Genomic DNA, 13257 nt, shown 5'->3' with positions numbered 1-13257 from the left:
ATCAGGCTGCATCGCAGTACAGGCTGCGTACCTTCTGGTATTCACAACTCCCTTGCAGACAAACTCAGCAGAAGCTTCTTGGCAGACCATGAGTTGGAGGTCTGTGACAATGTCTTAAGTGAGATCTTTACACAGTGAGGTACACTGCAGTGCGACCTTTTTGTGCCCCAGACAGACAGAAAGCTTCCCCTATATTGCTCCAGGGGATTGCAGTTCCCAGGGTGACACTATACTCCTGACCTGGATGAACGACCTCATGTATTATCTTTCCTCCCATACCCCTGCTTCCACAGGTCATAGGGAAGGTACATCATGACAGAGTCAACATCATCCTATTAGCATCCTACTGGCCCAGACAGTTCTGGTTCACAGAACTTCTAATGATGTCTGCACTCCCTGTGCCGTCTCCTCTGATCAGGATCCACCCATTCACAGGCCTCCTAACTCAGGATGGGGGGAAAATCAGGCATCCCAACCCAGGTTCCCTCCACCTCATGGCCTGGTGTTTTGGTGGGCGTTGGATATAGAATGCTCTTGCTACCTGGCCAAATGGAGACATCTTTGGCCTAGGCACAACTCCAACATTCTTCAGCCACTGCAAGTATGCTTAAAAAAAAGAACGAGGAGTAGTTGTGACACCTTAGAGACTAACAAATTTATTTGAGCATAAGCTTTCGTGGACTAAAACCCACTTCATTGGATGCATGCAGTGGAAAATGCAGTAGGAAAATATATATATACACACATACAGAGAACATGAAAAAATGGGTGTTGCCATACTCACTATAACGAGAGTGATTAGTTAAGGTGAGCTATTATCAGCAGGAGAAAAAAAAATCCATGGTATGCCCACACCTTGAATACTGTGTGCAGTTCTGTTCCCCCATCTCAAAAAAGTTATATTAAAATTGGGAAAAGTACAGGAAAGGGCAACAAAAATGATTCGGGATATGTAATGGCTTCTGTACGAGGAGAGATTAAAGAGACTGGGATTATTCTTCTTGGAAAAGAGCTGACTAAGTGGGGATATGATAGAAGTCTATAAAATCTCCACTGGTATGGAGAAAGTAAATAAGGAAGTGTTATTTACTCCTCCTCAGAACACAAGAGCTAGGGGCCACCAAATGAAATTAATAAGCAGCAGGTTTAAAACAAATATAAGGAAATATTTCTTCACATAAGGCACAATCAACCTGTGGAACCTGTTGTCAGGGGATGCTGTGAAGGCCAAAAGTATAACTGTATTAAAAAAAGAATTAGGTACGTTCATGGAGGCTAAGTCCATCAGTGGCTATTAGCCAAGATGGTCAGGAACGCAACCCCATGCTCTGGGTGTCCCTAGCCTCTGACAGCCAGAAGTTGGGACTGGATGACAGGGATGGATCACTTGATAGTTGCCCGGTTCTGTTGATTCCCTCTGGAAGCATCTGGCACCAGCTCCTGTTGGAAGACAGGATACTGGGCTAAATGGAACATTGATCTGACCCAGTATGGCCATTCTCACGTTTTTATGTTCTTAAGATGTCAGTGTTCTTTGTATCTGTGTGTCTTCTCTGTAACTCTAAATTCTTGACTCAAAGGTCGAGTCTCCCCAAAGTGACTTCAAGGTCTCTTGCCATGCCCTCAGCACTTGCGTCCCAGGTGTCAATGGTCTTCCACTTGCTTCAGACTTTTGACTGTGCTGTGGCTAGGACAATGGTAGCATTGTGCAAAAGCTGCTTACTAAACATTATACAACGTATATTCCATGGGGCAGCCAGCCATACATATGGCTCTGTCCAGCTGGCAGTGTGATAACTCTGTAGGATGGGATAAGTCGTTAGTGTCGTAAAGTAGTGACAGTGGTAATATCCATGTGCTCCTTCTGCTCACCTATCATGACAGCTTTTTCCTCCTTACATGCTCACAGGCAGTTGACTCTAGGGACTCTCTCTCAATGGCACTGTATTCCCAGTGCTTCTCATGGCTCATTGGCAAGATTAATATGAAGATCAAAGGGAAGGAAAACTTTAAGTCTGTGGGCATCCTGGATATCTTTGGCTTCGAGAACTTTCAGGTCAGTACTTTATCTTTCTGGGGGCCAGGTTTTTTCTGAAGATTCACTGGATGTATGAGGGAAATTTGCTAGGCTGATACCTGGTGTGGATCAATACAACACATATTGGGAAACGTCTTTCCAACACAGCTCGCCTGTGAGAGAGAGCAAGAAACACTTGGCTGCCCTTTTGCAGTGCATGTCCTCCTGTGGGCTGTGATAGATGGTTAGTTCCCTTTTGTGGGTGGGTTGTGATAGACATTAGTTGTACCTTGAGATATGTGTGCACAGTAGATGTCTGGTTTCTAAAACATTCACATTCTTGCTTGTGTTCTTGTAACAGGCGAGGGATGCCTATTAATTAGCTGCTCTGTGACAGAATGAATAACCAATAGGAAAGAAAAGAGAGAGTGAGTTGATACCAGACTCTTCTATTTTCCTCTGCTTTATCCAAAGGCTAGTAAATTCTGGCCTTGGAGTTCATATAGACACCGTTCATTAAATGCTGGTCTTCTGTATGCAGTTTCCCTTCCACGTTGTCCTCACAGGAAGACTTTTTTATAGACCTGCCACCTGAATTTTAATTTTTGTCATCTTTGTTTTTTCCTCTCTTGTAGATTAATAGTTTTGAACAGTTTAACATTAACTATGCCAATGAGAAACTCCAGGAATACTTCAACAAACACATCTTCTCCCTGGAGCAGCTAGAGTACAACAGGTAATGAAGGGAAGGGAGCAGTGCCTCTGTTCAAATTTCAGGATGCAAAACTGAGAACTGTCCAGTGCACTGTTTTGTTAGAGTGGGACTTCTGTCTTCAAGCAAGAAGTGCTCTCGAGTGTCTCATTATTATTTTTTATTACTGTAGTGCCTAGGAGCAGGATCCCATTGTGCTAGGCACTGTACAAAGATGGTTTCTGCCCCAGATTGCTTACAGTAACCCCCAGCTGTAACTCCGTATCTTACATAAGATCTTTCTGAGGCTACAATCTCAACGTTGAATTGGTTCAAATATCAAGTTTTGCCTGGTTTCCACCCTAAACAATAAACCCTTTCCTGGCACCTGAAACTTAGCCCAGTCTTGCTGGAAGGAGGTGAACTAAAGCAAACCAGGCCCAAGTTTAAGATTTGTAAATTTTTACTTGTTTTCAAATGTTATAATGAAAGTTTTTCAGCACCCTGCCCATCTCTAACTTCCTTCTGTTTCATCCGTACTCTCTCAGCTAGTCATTCACAGAGCCAGACTTAGCTCCTTTCTGTCACATGATGAAGGTGTTTCCAAGACGTGTGGCCTTTTGTTTCTAAATCCATTGTGGTAGCAAAAAGAAACAAAAATCTGAAAACTCCAAATCCTCTTCTTTTCCTCCAATCAGTAATGGTGGTGTAACCAGATACCTTGGCTCTATTGTACTCAGCAAGGTTAGAAGGGAACACTGTGAACATCTGGCTTGACCTCCTGTGTAACACAGGCCATAGAACTTCCCTGAAACAATTCCTGTTTGAACACACGCATATCTTAGAATAACATCCAGTCTTTATTTAAAAATTGTCAGTGACAGAGACCCATAACCCATCACTGGGTGGTTCTAATGATTAATTACTCTCACTCTTAAAAATGTATGCCTCATTTCCAAATGGGGCTTTGGTCTGAAAAGGGAAAGTTCCTGAATCTGTAAGTTGAATAGGTCTCTGAGGGCTTTCTTTTTTCTAGTGACTCTTCTTCAGTGGAAGTGGTTGTGGTTTTGTCTTTGAGTTTGAAGGGTCCAACAGAAAGCCCTAGCCAGGTTATTCACTGAGTTTACAGTTGAGAGTTGGGCACTCTAGATAGCTATCTACCATTAAGATATTGTATTGATGCCCATCACCATAATATCTGAGCCTCTTGAGAGAGGGCAGCCAGAGAAATATTCCCCTCTAGCTCCAAGACAGAATCATTTATTTTTCTGAATGAGGCAATTGAATAGGGTCATTGAGACTAAATGTGAGCAGCTCTGTAAAGGAGAGCCACTGAACAGATAATTCTTTAAGTTCCGAAGATTGCCAAAATACAAGGCTATTTATACACCCGCTCCCGCAGCTGATTTCATCACTGCAGGAAGCACATGTTAAAAACATCGTCCTTCCTATGAAGGGAGATTTTTCCTAAAGATCAGATTGGAAGTGTCCAAACTCTGTGGCTGGATTTTAGAAAGGACTCAATAATGTTATGACTAATATTGTTTTTTGATATGCTAAAGACAGGCTTTTTTGCTTCAGGATATCAGCTAATCTCCTCAGTAGTCAGGAAATAGCTTCTGTGTATCACATTGCACAGTTGGCCAAGCGTATTATGGCACCAGAGGCAGGATATTACACTTGACCGATCAGTGTTTTGATCTGGTACAGCAAATTCTACATTTCCTTCGGTTCTGGAATAGAAGCTACTCTCTGAAGAAATCCCAGAGCCTCAGTTAAATCCTTCCAAATCTGTGAGGCCGCTGCCAAGGCCATTATTGGATAATGCAAGGCTCTTAAAAAACATGGATTCATTGAATTATTTTTTTTTCACATCCCAGTGAAGAAAATATCAGTTTTTTTTGTTCCTTTGCGGTAGGCATGTCTATCTTGGAAATTTCCAGATATTTTGCTTCCAGTTGTTCCTCCACCTCCTACTCCCACCTGGAAGTCATGTCTTCCACTTCCTACTTTCTTCTCCAGGGAGCCTGGGGATGGTGGTGGTGTGGTCGATCCCTTGAATCCCCCTTGGGTCCTCGCAATGTAGCTCTGAGCTGCCTCTAATATTCCTTCACCCCACCCCAGGGACTGGGAGATTACTCCTTATATCACTGGTTTTTTTTCTTCTTGTTTGGCAGGGAGGGAATAAGCTGGGAAGCCATTGACTGGATGGACAATGCAGAGTGCTTAGATCTCATTGAGAAGGTGGGCAGTTCTTTATAGAATTCATCTAGTTCCAAGAATCCTGGCAGGCTTGACCTGGCATGACACTTAACAATTTTTCCTTCCCCACACTTAGGCATTTGTTTTTATTGTACTTTGCCAATGCATGGCCTGAGCTGCAGGGCTGGCTCCCACATTCTGTTCTGTGGTTGGCTATCACATGGTCTCTGGGATTCTGCTGGTGTTTCCACATGTTAAAGCATGGGTAGATCAGCAAGATCTTTTTCACATCTTGTTCTCCCAAGAGCATGGGCCTCTTCATCCCCTAAAAAGCCCCTCTGTAAGAATGCAAATCCTCTGCTCATTGTTTGGGATCGACTTAGGTAGGGCTTTAACCTTCAAAATATGGATTTTATAAAGAAATTTCATTTCCACATACTTGGCGACGAGCCAGCATTCTACTTGTTGAGTCTGTAGATTGGCCACCAGGCACCCTTTACACTCAAGCTTTCTAGGGTGTAACTCGAAGGGTGTCATTCAGCATGACAGTCTCAAACCTTTATTTCTCTAGCCTGAATCCTGTGCAGTTTGTAGTTTTACTGGTTGGTAAAGGCTGTCTCTCATTTGGCTGTAGAAACTAGGTTTGCTGGCACTGGTCAATGAGGAGAGTCGATTTCCCAAGGGCACAGACAGCACCCTCTTGGAAAAACTGCACAACCAGCATGCGGTAAGTAAGCAAACCATCCCCTAGGCCAGGGGTGGGCAAACTTTTTGGCCCAAGGGCCACATCTCGGTATGGAAATTGAATGGCAGGCCATGAATGCTCACAAAATTGGGGGGAGATCAGGGCTGGGGTAGGGGGCTGGGGTGCATCAGAGGTGCAGGCTCCAGGCAGTGCTTACCTCAAGCAGCTCCTGGAAGCAGTGGCATGTCCCTTCTCCGGCTCCTATGTGGAGGCGTGGCCAGATGGCTCTGTGCGCCGCCCCATCTGCAGGTGCCGCCCCTGCAGCTCCCATTGGCCACAGTTCCATTGTTTGGGGTTTGACTCCTAGTGCCCCTGATGTGACTGCACAGTGTGTTGGGTTTGCTCCCGTGTTTCGATGCCTCACTCAGGGCATGTCTATACTTATGCTAAATCAACACTGCTGTGATCGATGCAGTGATGTCGAAGTCGATGGCAGAGTGCTCTCCTGTTGATGTCTTACTCCAGGTTTCTGAGAAGTGTAAGGTAAGTTGGTGGGAGAGCGTCTCCCATCGACACAGCAGAGCGTAGACATGTAACTGAAGTAGTGTAACTTAGGTCGACTTGCAGCTGTAGTGTAGACCAGCCCTCAATGGCGGTGGCTCTGTAGTGTTGAGCTGTCTCTCTCCATCTTCCCGGGTCAGGCACAGATCTGTCTCATTGTTTTTGATGGAAAGTCTTTGATCATTCCTGGTAGTTTGGGGAAACCTCCTTCCTGCCTTTTGTCATAGAATGCTGGAGCAGTCAGTCCTAGGATCATAGGTACGATTTAGTCACAGGTATTTTTAATAAAGGTCAGGTCTGCGATCTGTCCATGACTTTTATTATAAATACCCCTGACTAAATCTTAGGTGCTCTGGGGGACACCAGGGTGTTGCTGCTGCTCTGGGTGGGGGCCTCCGGTGCGGCACCGCTGCTGCTCCAGGGGTTGGTGGGGGCACAGCCCAGGGCCCCTCTACTGCTCCTCTGCTCTGCTCTCCACCCAAGCAGCGGCCAGTGCAGCTGGCCCCGGGGGCGCCCGAGAAGGAGCCAGTGCCGCTGGCCCTGTGGATGCCCCAGTTGCTCAGATTGCCCTGGGGTCAGACACACCGGCCGCTGCAGAAGTCACGGAGTTCCCAGAAAGTCATGGAATCCGTGACCCGGTGAAAGACTCCCAGCCTTAATCATAGGAATTGCCCTACCAGATTAGTACATCTAGTCCTGTATCCTGTCTCTGACAGTGACCAGCACCAACTGCTTCAGAGGAAGAGGGAGAAACGCCCTAGTAGGCAGTTACAGAATAATTTTCTACTTGGGTAGCGAACATAAGAATGGCCATAGTGGGTCAGACCAAAGGTCCATCCAGCCCAGTATTCTGTCTACTGACAGTGGCCAATGCCAGGTGCCCCAGAGGGAGTGAACCTAACAGGTAATGATCTAGTGATCTCTCTCCTGCTATCCATCTCCACCCTCTGACAAACAGAGGCTAGGGACACCATTCCTTACCCATCCTGTCTAATAGCCATGAATGGACTTAACCTCCACGAATTTATCCAGTTCTCTTTTAACCCCTGTTATAGTCCTAGCCTTCACAACCTCCTCAGGCAAGGAGTTCCACAGGTTGACTGTGTGCTGAGTGAAGAAGAACTTCCTTTTATTTGTTTTAAACCTGCTACCCATTAATTTCATTTGGTGGCCCCTAGTTCTACCTACCTCCCACCTGCTGCTGCTTGCCCCCCTCCCAAACATCCACCCCCCCAACACACACCTTAACCATGTCTATTCGTGATCTGAAGCAGGAGGGTTTATTTCCTCTTTTTTTATTATTTGAATTAAATCTTGTCTAATAGAACTGTTAATTTTTTCATTATTCACATAAACACCCAATCCTTTTAACAGTACTGTGTTCCTTGCCTCCCTTGTATCAAATGACTGAGGTAATTACATAGGGTAATTGTGCACTCTGTATAAAAATATTTCCTTGTATCAGTCTTAAATTTGCTGCCTTTCAATTTCATCGAATGTCCCTTTGTTTATATATTGACAGATGGGGTAAACAGAAATGCCTAATTTACCTTCTTTATCCTGTTCATTATTTTGTAGCTTCATTTTATTGTATACTTGTAGCTTGTCCCCCCACCCTAATCCCTTATTCATCTCTTCTCTGAACTGTCTGGGTCTCTTCAGTTTCTCTTCATATGGAAAATTTCTCAGGCTTCTGTTGCCCATCTCTGAACCCCTCTTTGTCTGTATATCCTTTCTGAGATAAGTGACCAGAATCAAATATTGTATCACTGGTAAGAAGGACCATTGATTTATAAAATTACATTGCAATATTTTCGGTAGTATTTTCCATTTCTTGCCTTTATGCTTCCAAATATTTTGTTTGCTTTTTTATTTGCAACTGCTGTGCATTGAACAAAGTTTTCACTGAGCTGCCCACAATGCCACCTATGTCTGTGTTTTCGTGAGGGACTGTAGTTAATGTAGAGTCCAGTGAGGTGTATGAGAGACTGGGGGATTTGAGTGAAGATAAAGAAAGGAGGGATTTATAGGTGAGGAGGAGGAGAGGTCCATGTACGAGCTAAAGTCTGGCGCCCAGGGAAGCCAGGAGGAGCACAAAAAGGGGCCTAGCCATAGCTGCTGGGGATCCTGTGGCCCTCATGGGGCAGAAGGGGAAAAGTTGAGAGAGTTTGGATTCATGAAAGAATGGAGCTGCTTCTTTGAATATGTTTCCTTACGGGTGGTCCACCACAGGAGATGCACACTTGTGTACTCTTGACCAGAGATTTGAATCAGCAGTGTCCATTTGTCCACACCTGCACACTACACAACCTGTGCTCCAGAGTGACGGTATATGGGGACGAGCAGACCTGCTGCAGCTCCAGTTCCTTCTCAACTGCCTACATCTTGAGACGGAGAAATTGGCATGTCTGCTGTTTCCTAGAAGCTATTACCCATTATTTTATTTACTTTACTCAGTTTTTGTTTTTGTTTTGTATTAATATTTGCTTTTTCCTTCTTTAATTTTGCACAAATATGTGCTTTAACTGCCACCCTCCTCAGTTCCCTGGCCTTCCTTGTTGGCTTAACTTCTGGGGTATCATAGAATATCAGGGTTGGAAGGGACCTCAGGAGGTCATCTAGTCCAATTCCCTGCTCCAAGCAGGACCAATCCCCAACTAAATCATCACAGCTAGGACTTTGACAAGCCTTACCTTAAAAACCTCTAAGGAAGGAGATTCCACCACCTCCCGAGGTAACCCATTCCAGTGCTTCACCACCCTCCGAGTGAAAAGGTTTTTCCTAATATCCAACCTAAACCTCCCCCACTGCAACTTGAGACCATTGCTCCTTGTTCTGTCATCCGGTACCACTGAGAACAGTCTAGATCCATCCTCTTTGGAACCCCCTTTCAGGTGGAACAGAAAATATGGCTTTTTGTATTGGTTGGGGTTGCAATGAGATCCACTGAAGAGCTGCAAAATAACATAGGTGTTCAGGTTCCTGAGGCCTAGAATTGACCTCCAGACACCATTTCTTTTGGGAACCAGGAAATATTTGGAATAAAATCCTCTTCCCACAATTTCTGGGGGAACTGGCTCTATCGTCCCCAGATGGAAGGAGGGGATTGAACCTCCAGGTTTAGGAGGTCCATGTGAGGAGAATCCCTGAAGAGGGGGTGGAGGGAGTGGGTGAAAGCATGGCCATGATTAGGGGGCTGGAGCACATGACTTACGAGGAGAGGTTGAGGGGACTGGGATTGTTTAGTTTGCAGAAGAGAAGATGAGGGGGGATTTGATGGCTGCTTTCAACTACCTGATCCACTGTGGGGAGATCCCATGCTTCGCAGATGATGTGGCAGATTAGGTTGCTGAGCTCCCACTTGTGGTACTGATGGAAGTTTCTGCTTATTGCATCTCCCATCGTGTTCTGGAGACCTGGCAGATAAACTGCAGAAATCTCTGTGCGGTAGGCAAAATACCAGTTCCAGTGATTCTATGTATAAGGACTGAGATCTTGCTCCCCCTTACCGATTTACATAGTGCATCACTGTCCTGTTGTCTTATTGTTACTCTGACACAAGAACCCTGAATGTTGTAGAAAAAGTGCTGACACGCAGAAAAAACTGCCCTAGTTCTAAGACACTGATGTGAAGCAATGTATCCTGTGGGACCTTTTGCTCTGTGCTCCCCAGCCTAGGAGAAAGGCATCCAGTATGATGATTCTTGTGGGCAGTGGGCATGAAAATGGAGAGGTACAGAAACTCATTTGCCAAGGTTGTGCCTGTTCGGCATGTACACACTCAACTGAGGATGCAGCTGCATATCTTTGGAAGATACCCTGCTATTCCCTACCCCACACTCTTCTACGCCTGCTCTCTGACACCACTAATCCTCCAGGTCATGCTATGTTCCCATCCTTAATTTCTACCAAAGGTCTCACTGGACTTTCATCTCAATCAGGATATCCATCTGCCTGTATTCTTTCCCAAACTTTATTCCTCAAGAGGAGAAGCTAGCCGCCACACTTTATATGTTAGAAAGGCACTCACCTTCTATCTGGACAGAGCAAGAATCTTTAGAATTTCCCCTAGGCTGTTTGTATCGTTCTCTAAAAGAATGAAAGGACAATCAATTTCCACACAGAGATTGTCAGAGTGGGTTTCAGTTTGTGTCATAGCCTCCTACGAGGCTAATGGGGTACAACTTGTCCCTCTCCAGGGTGACAGCCCACTCCATCAGTGCTCAGTCCACTTCTGTAGCCCTTTCCTTCATTGTAGAAATTTGCAGGGTCACAACCTGGTCCTCAGCTGACAAGTTCTTAAAAGATTATGCTATCCTATCCATGTCCAAGATGGACACAATATTGATGATGCTGTCTTCCAAACCATCTTGATCTGCCTCCTCAGCACCGCCTCCTCGTTGAGTCACTGCTTGAGAGTCACCTATTGTGGAACACCCATAGGGACATATACTTGACCTCTTCGTAACTTGAGTTCTTTGAGAAGTTTTTGTCCCTATGTGTGCTCCGCCTCCTGCCCTCCTTCCTCTCTGCTGCAGAGTCTTTTGGCTCAGTAGTTGAGAAGAAACTGGACCAACAGCAGATCTGCTCCTCCCTATATACCCTCATTCTGGAGCACAAGGTTGTGTAGGGTGCAGGCACAGATCTGCGGGCACAGCTGATTCAAATCTCCAGTTGAGAATGCATGGGTCCACTCATGTCCTGTGGTGGAGCACCCATGGGGAGCAAAACATCTCAAAGAACTCAAGTTACCAAAAAGTAGATAACCTTTTGGAGAGATTAGGATGAGAAAGAAGCAAGAGACTTAGGAAGACAGTGGGGAATGTGTTGTGGGACGATGAAAAACGTGGGCTTCGCAGGAGAGCGGAGAGGTGAATGTTGACAAAAGACTTTGGATATTATTCTGAGAGGGAATGAGGGAAGTCCAGGAAAGGAAGTGGATTGGGAGGGAAGGAGAGAGACATTAATAAACAGGGACAAAACAAAAGTGAAAGGGGAGGCAAAAGGAATCAAGAAAAGATTCTTGACATGGAGGCAAGAGGGTGGTAGAGAAATCTGGGTGTACTAAAATCAATAGGAAACAGCAAGGGCAAACAGGCTGAACAACATGGACTAGAAGATACCCAGTGAAAGAAAGAAAAGGCAGATGTAAAGAAGAACATAAAACAAAGGGAGACAGGAGAAGTATAATTAATTCTTCTAAAAAGGTGCAGAACTGCTATGCTAAACAAACTCCCTTGTTTTTATATCCTGCGCCGAAAGTTTTGGTCAATGCCAAATCTGTGTAAGTATTAGTATCATGCCAGCCATGTCCTAGCCTTATATGTAACATATGCAGGTTTTGGGTCCAATTCTGCAATCCTTTGTTCATAGAGCCTGGGAAGATTGGGCCTTTTTATGGTATTGGAATATATATTTGCAAGGTAGATGTAGGTTACTGTGCAGCCTCTGGGGTCAGGCTATGGGGCAATCAAGGTCCCCACCCACCCCAGTTTAGGCGCCAAAACTGTTCCTTGGATCATAGCGGAGACAGAGCTGTTGCATGAGCCTGTTTGTTCTTATGGCAGATAACCAGAAACCTTTTTCTTCTTTATTTCAGAGTAACCATTACTATGTGAAGCCACGGGTGACAGATCACCAGTTTGGGATCAGGCATTATGCTGGAGAGGTAGGTGTGCATGCTGTATTTTGAAACATGCCCAAGAGGAAGGAGACAGCAGGTAGAAGGATCTAAGCCACTGGTATCAAGTGGATGATAAGTGACTGAGATCTTCTGAAAATTTGGTCCATAGTTACAAATGTTCTATACATGCTTCAAATCCCATTTTCTGTACGGCATGACTTGATGAAATCCGAACACTCAGGACCATATTTTCACAGTCTATCCCAGTCACTGTGGTGCTACAGCTATTTGAAAAATAAATTTACCAGAATATTTTAAAATGGGGAAAGTATCTTTGTGCCCTAGTGCAGGGGTCTCAACCTTTTTCTTTCTGAGGGCCCCCTCTCTCACCAACATGCTATAAAAACCCCACGGCCCCCCTGTGTCACAACAGCTGCTTTTCTGCATCTAAAAACCAGGGCTGGCATTAGGGGGTACCACGCAGGGCAATTGTCCATGGCCCCACGCCACAGGGCCCCCCACAAAGCTACATTGCTCAGGCTTCGGCTTCCTCCCCAGGTGGCGGGGCTCAGGGCCCCGGGCTTCAGCCCCATGCAGTGGGGCTTTGGCTTTCTGCCCTGGGCCCCAGCGAGTCTAATGCCAGCCTTGCTTGGCGGACTCCTTGAAACCTGCTCACGGCCCCCCCGGAGGCCCCGGAGCCCTGGTTGACAACCACTGTCCTAGTACCTTGCTACTTATTTCTTCAGTGATTAAGTCTTCCTCTGTCACTCTGCCACTGTACATTACACAGGCCTCTACTTCTGCCTTCTGAATTAGTTGGCCTTTGTTGTTTGATGCTGAGTTGAGTGCTGTGTGTGGTGATGTGACAGCAGAACTATCCTCCGTCTTCCTAAGACATTTCTTTCTCTTACAACTGCAGCCTTCTTGGCAGGCCCCTGGAGAGATGTGGGTAAGAGTGCCCTCCCCCAGTGGTCCGGCAATGCTAGGGGACCCTTTTTGTGGCCATAACAATGAGGCCTCATTAATTCGTTTGTAAGTTAAAGTGCACTGCGATCTGATATGTGAGGGATCATAGAATCATAGAATCCTAGAATATTAGGGTTGGAAGGGACCCCTGAAGGTCATCTAGTCCAACCCCCTGCTCGAAGCAGGACCAATTCCCAGTTAAATCATCCCAGCCAGGGCTTTGTCAAGCCTGACCTTAAAAACCTCTAAGGAAGGAGATTCTACCACCTCCCTAGGTAACGCATTCCAGTGTTTCACCACCCTCTTAGTGAAAAAGTTTTTCCTAATATCCAATCTAAACCTCCCCCACTGCAACTTGAGACCATTACTCCTCGTTCTGTCATCTGCTACCATTGAGAACAGTCTAGAGCCATCCTCTTTGGAACCCCCTTTCAGGTAGTTGAAAGCAGCTATCAAATCCCCCCTCATTCTTCTCTTCTGCAGACTAAACAATCCCAGCTCCCTCAGCCTCT

General features: G+C 45.6%; 1 protein-coding gene across 1 annotated transcript in view; it reads left to right on the top strand.

Moving 5' to 3' along the window:
* LOC311528178 (unconventional myosin-X-like) overlaps positions 1 to 13257 on the top strand; it is a 269478-nt gene that overhangs the window by 120072 nt on the left and 136149 nt on the right. Inside the window, exons 11-15 of the mRNA XM_084642873.1 lie at positions 1910 to 2056; positions 2653 to 2753; positions 4886 to 4952; positions 5545 to 5637; positions 11756 to 11824. Coding sequence (XP_084498999.1) covers positions 1910 to 2056; positions 2653 to 2753; positions 4886 to 4952; positions 5545 to 5637; positions 11756 to 11824 — 477 coding nt within the window. The remainder of the gene's footprint in view (positions 1 to 1909; positions 2057 to 2652; positions 2754 to 4885; positions 4953 to 5544; positions 5638 to 11755; positions 11825 to 13257) is intronic.

The sequence above is a fragment of the Lepidochelys olivacea genome (genome assembly GCF_965140295.1).
Source record: "Lepidochelys olivacea isolate rLepOli2 genome assembly, chromosome: 11".
NCBI classification, from domain to species: Eukaryota; Metazoa; Chordata; order Testudines; family Cheloniidae; genus Lepidochelys; species Lepidochelys olivacea.
Note: the sequence above shows the minus strand (reverse complement) of the source record. Positions and strands in the feature narration are given on the sequence as shown.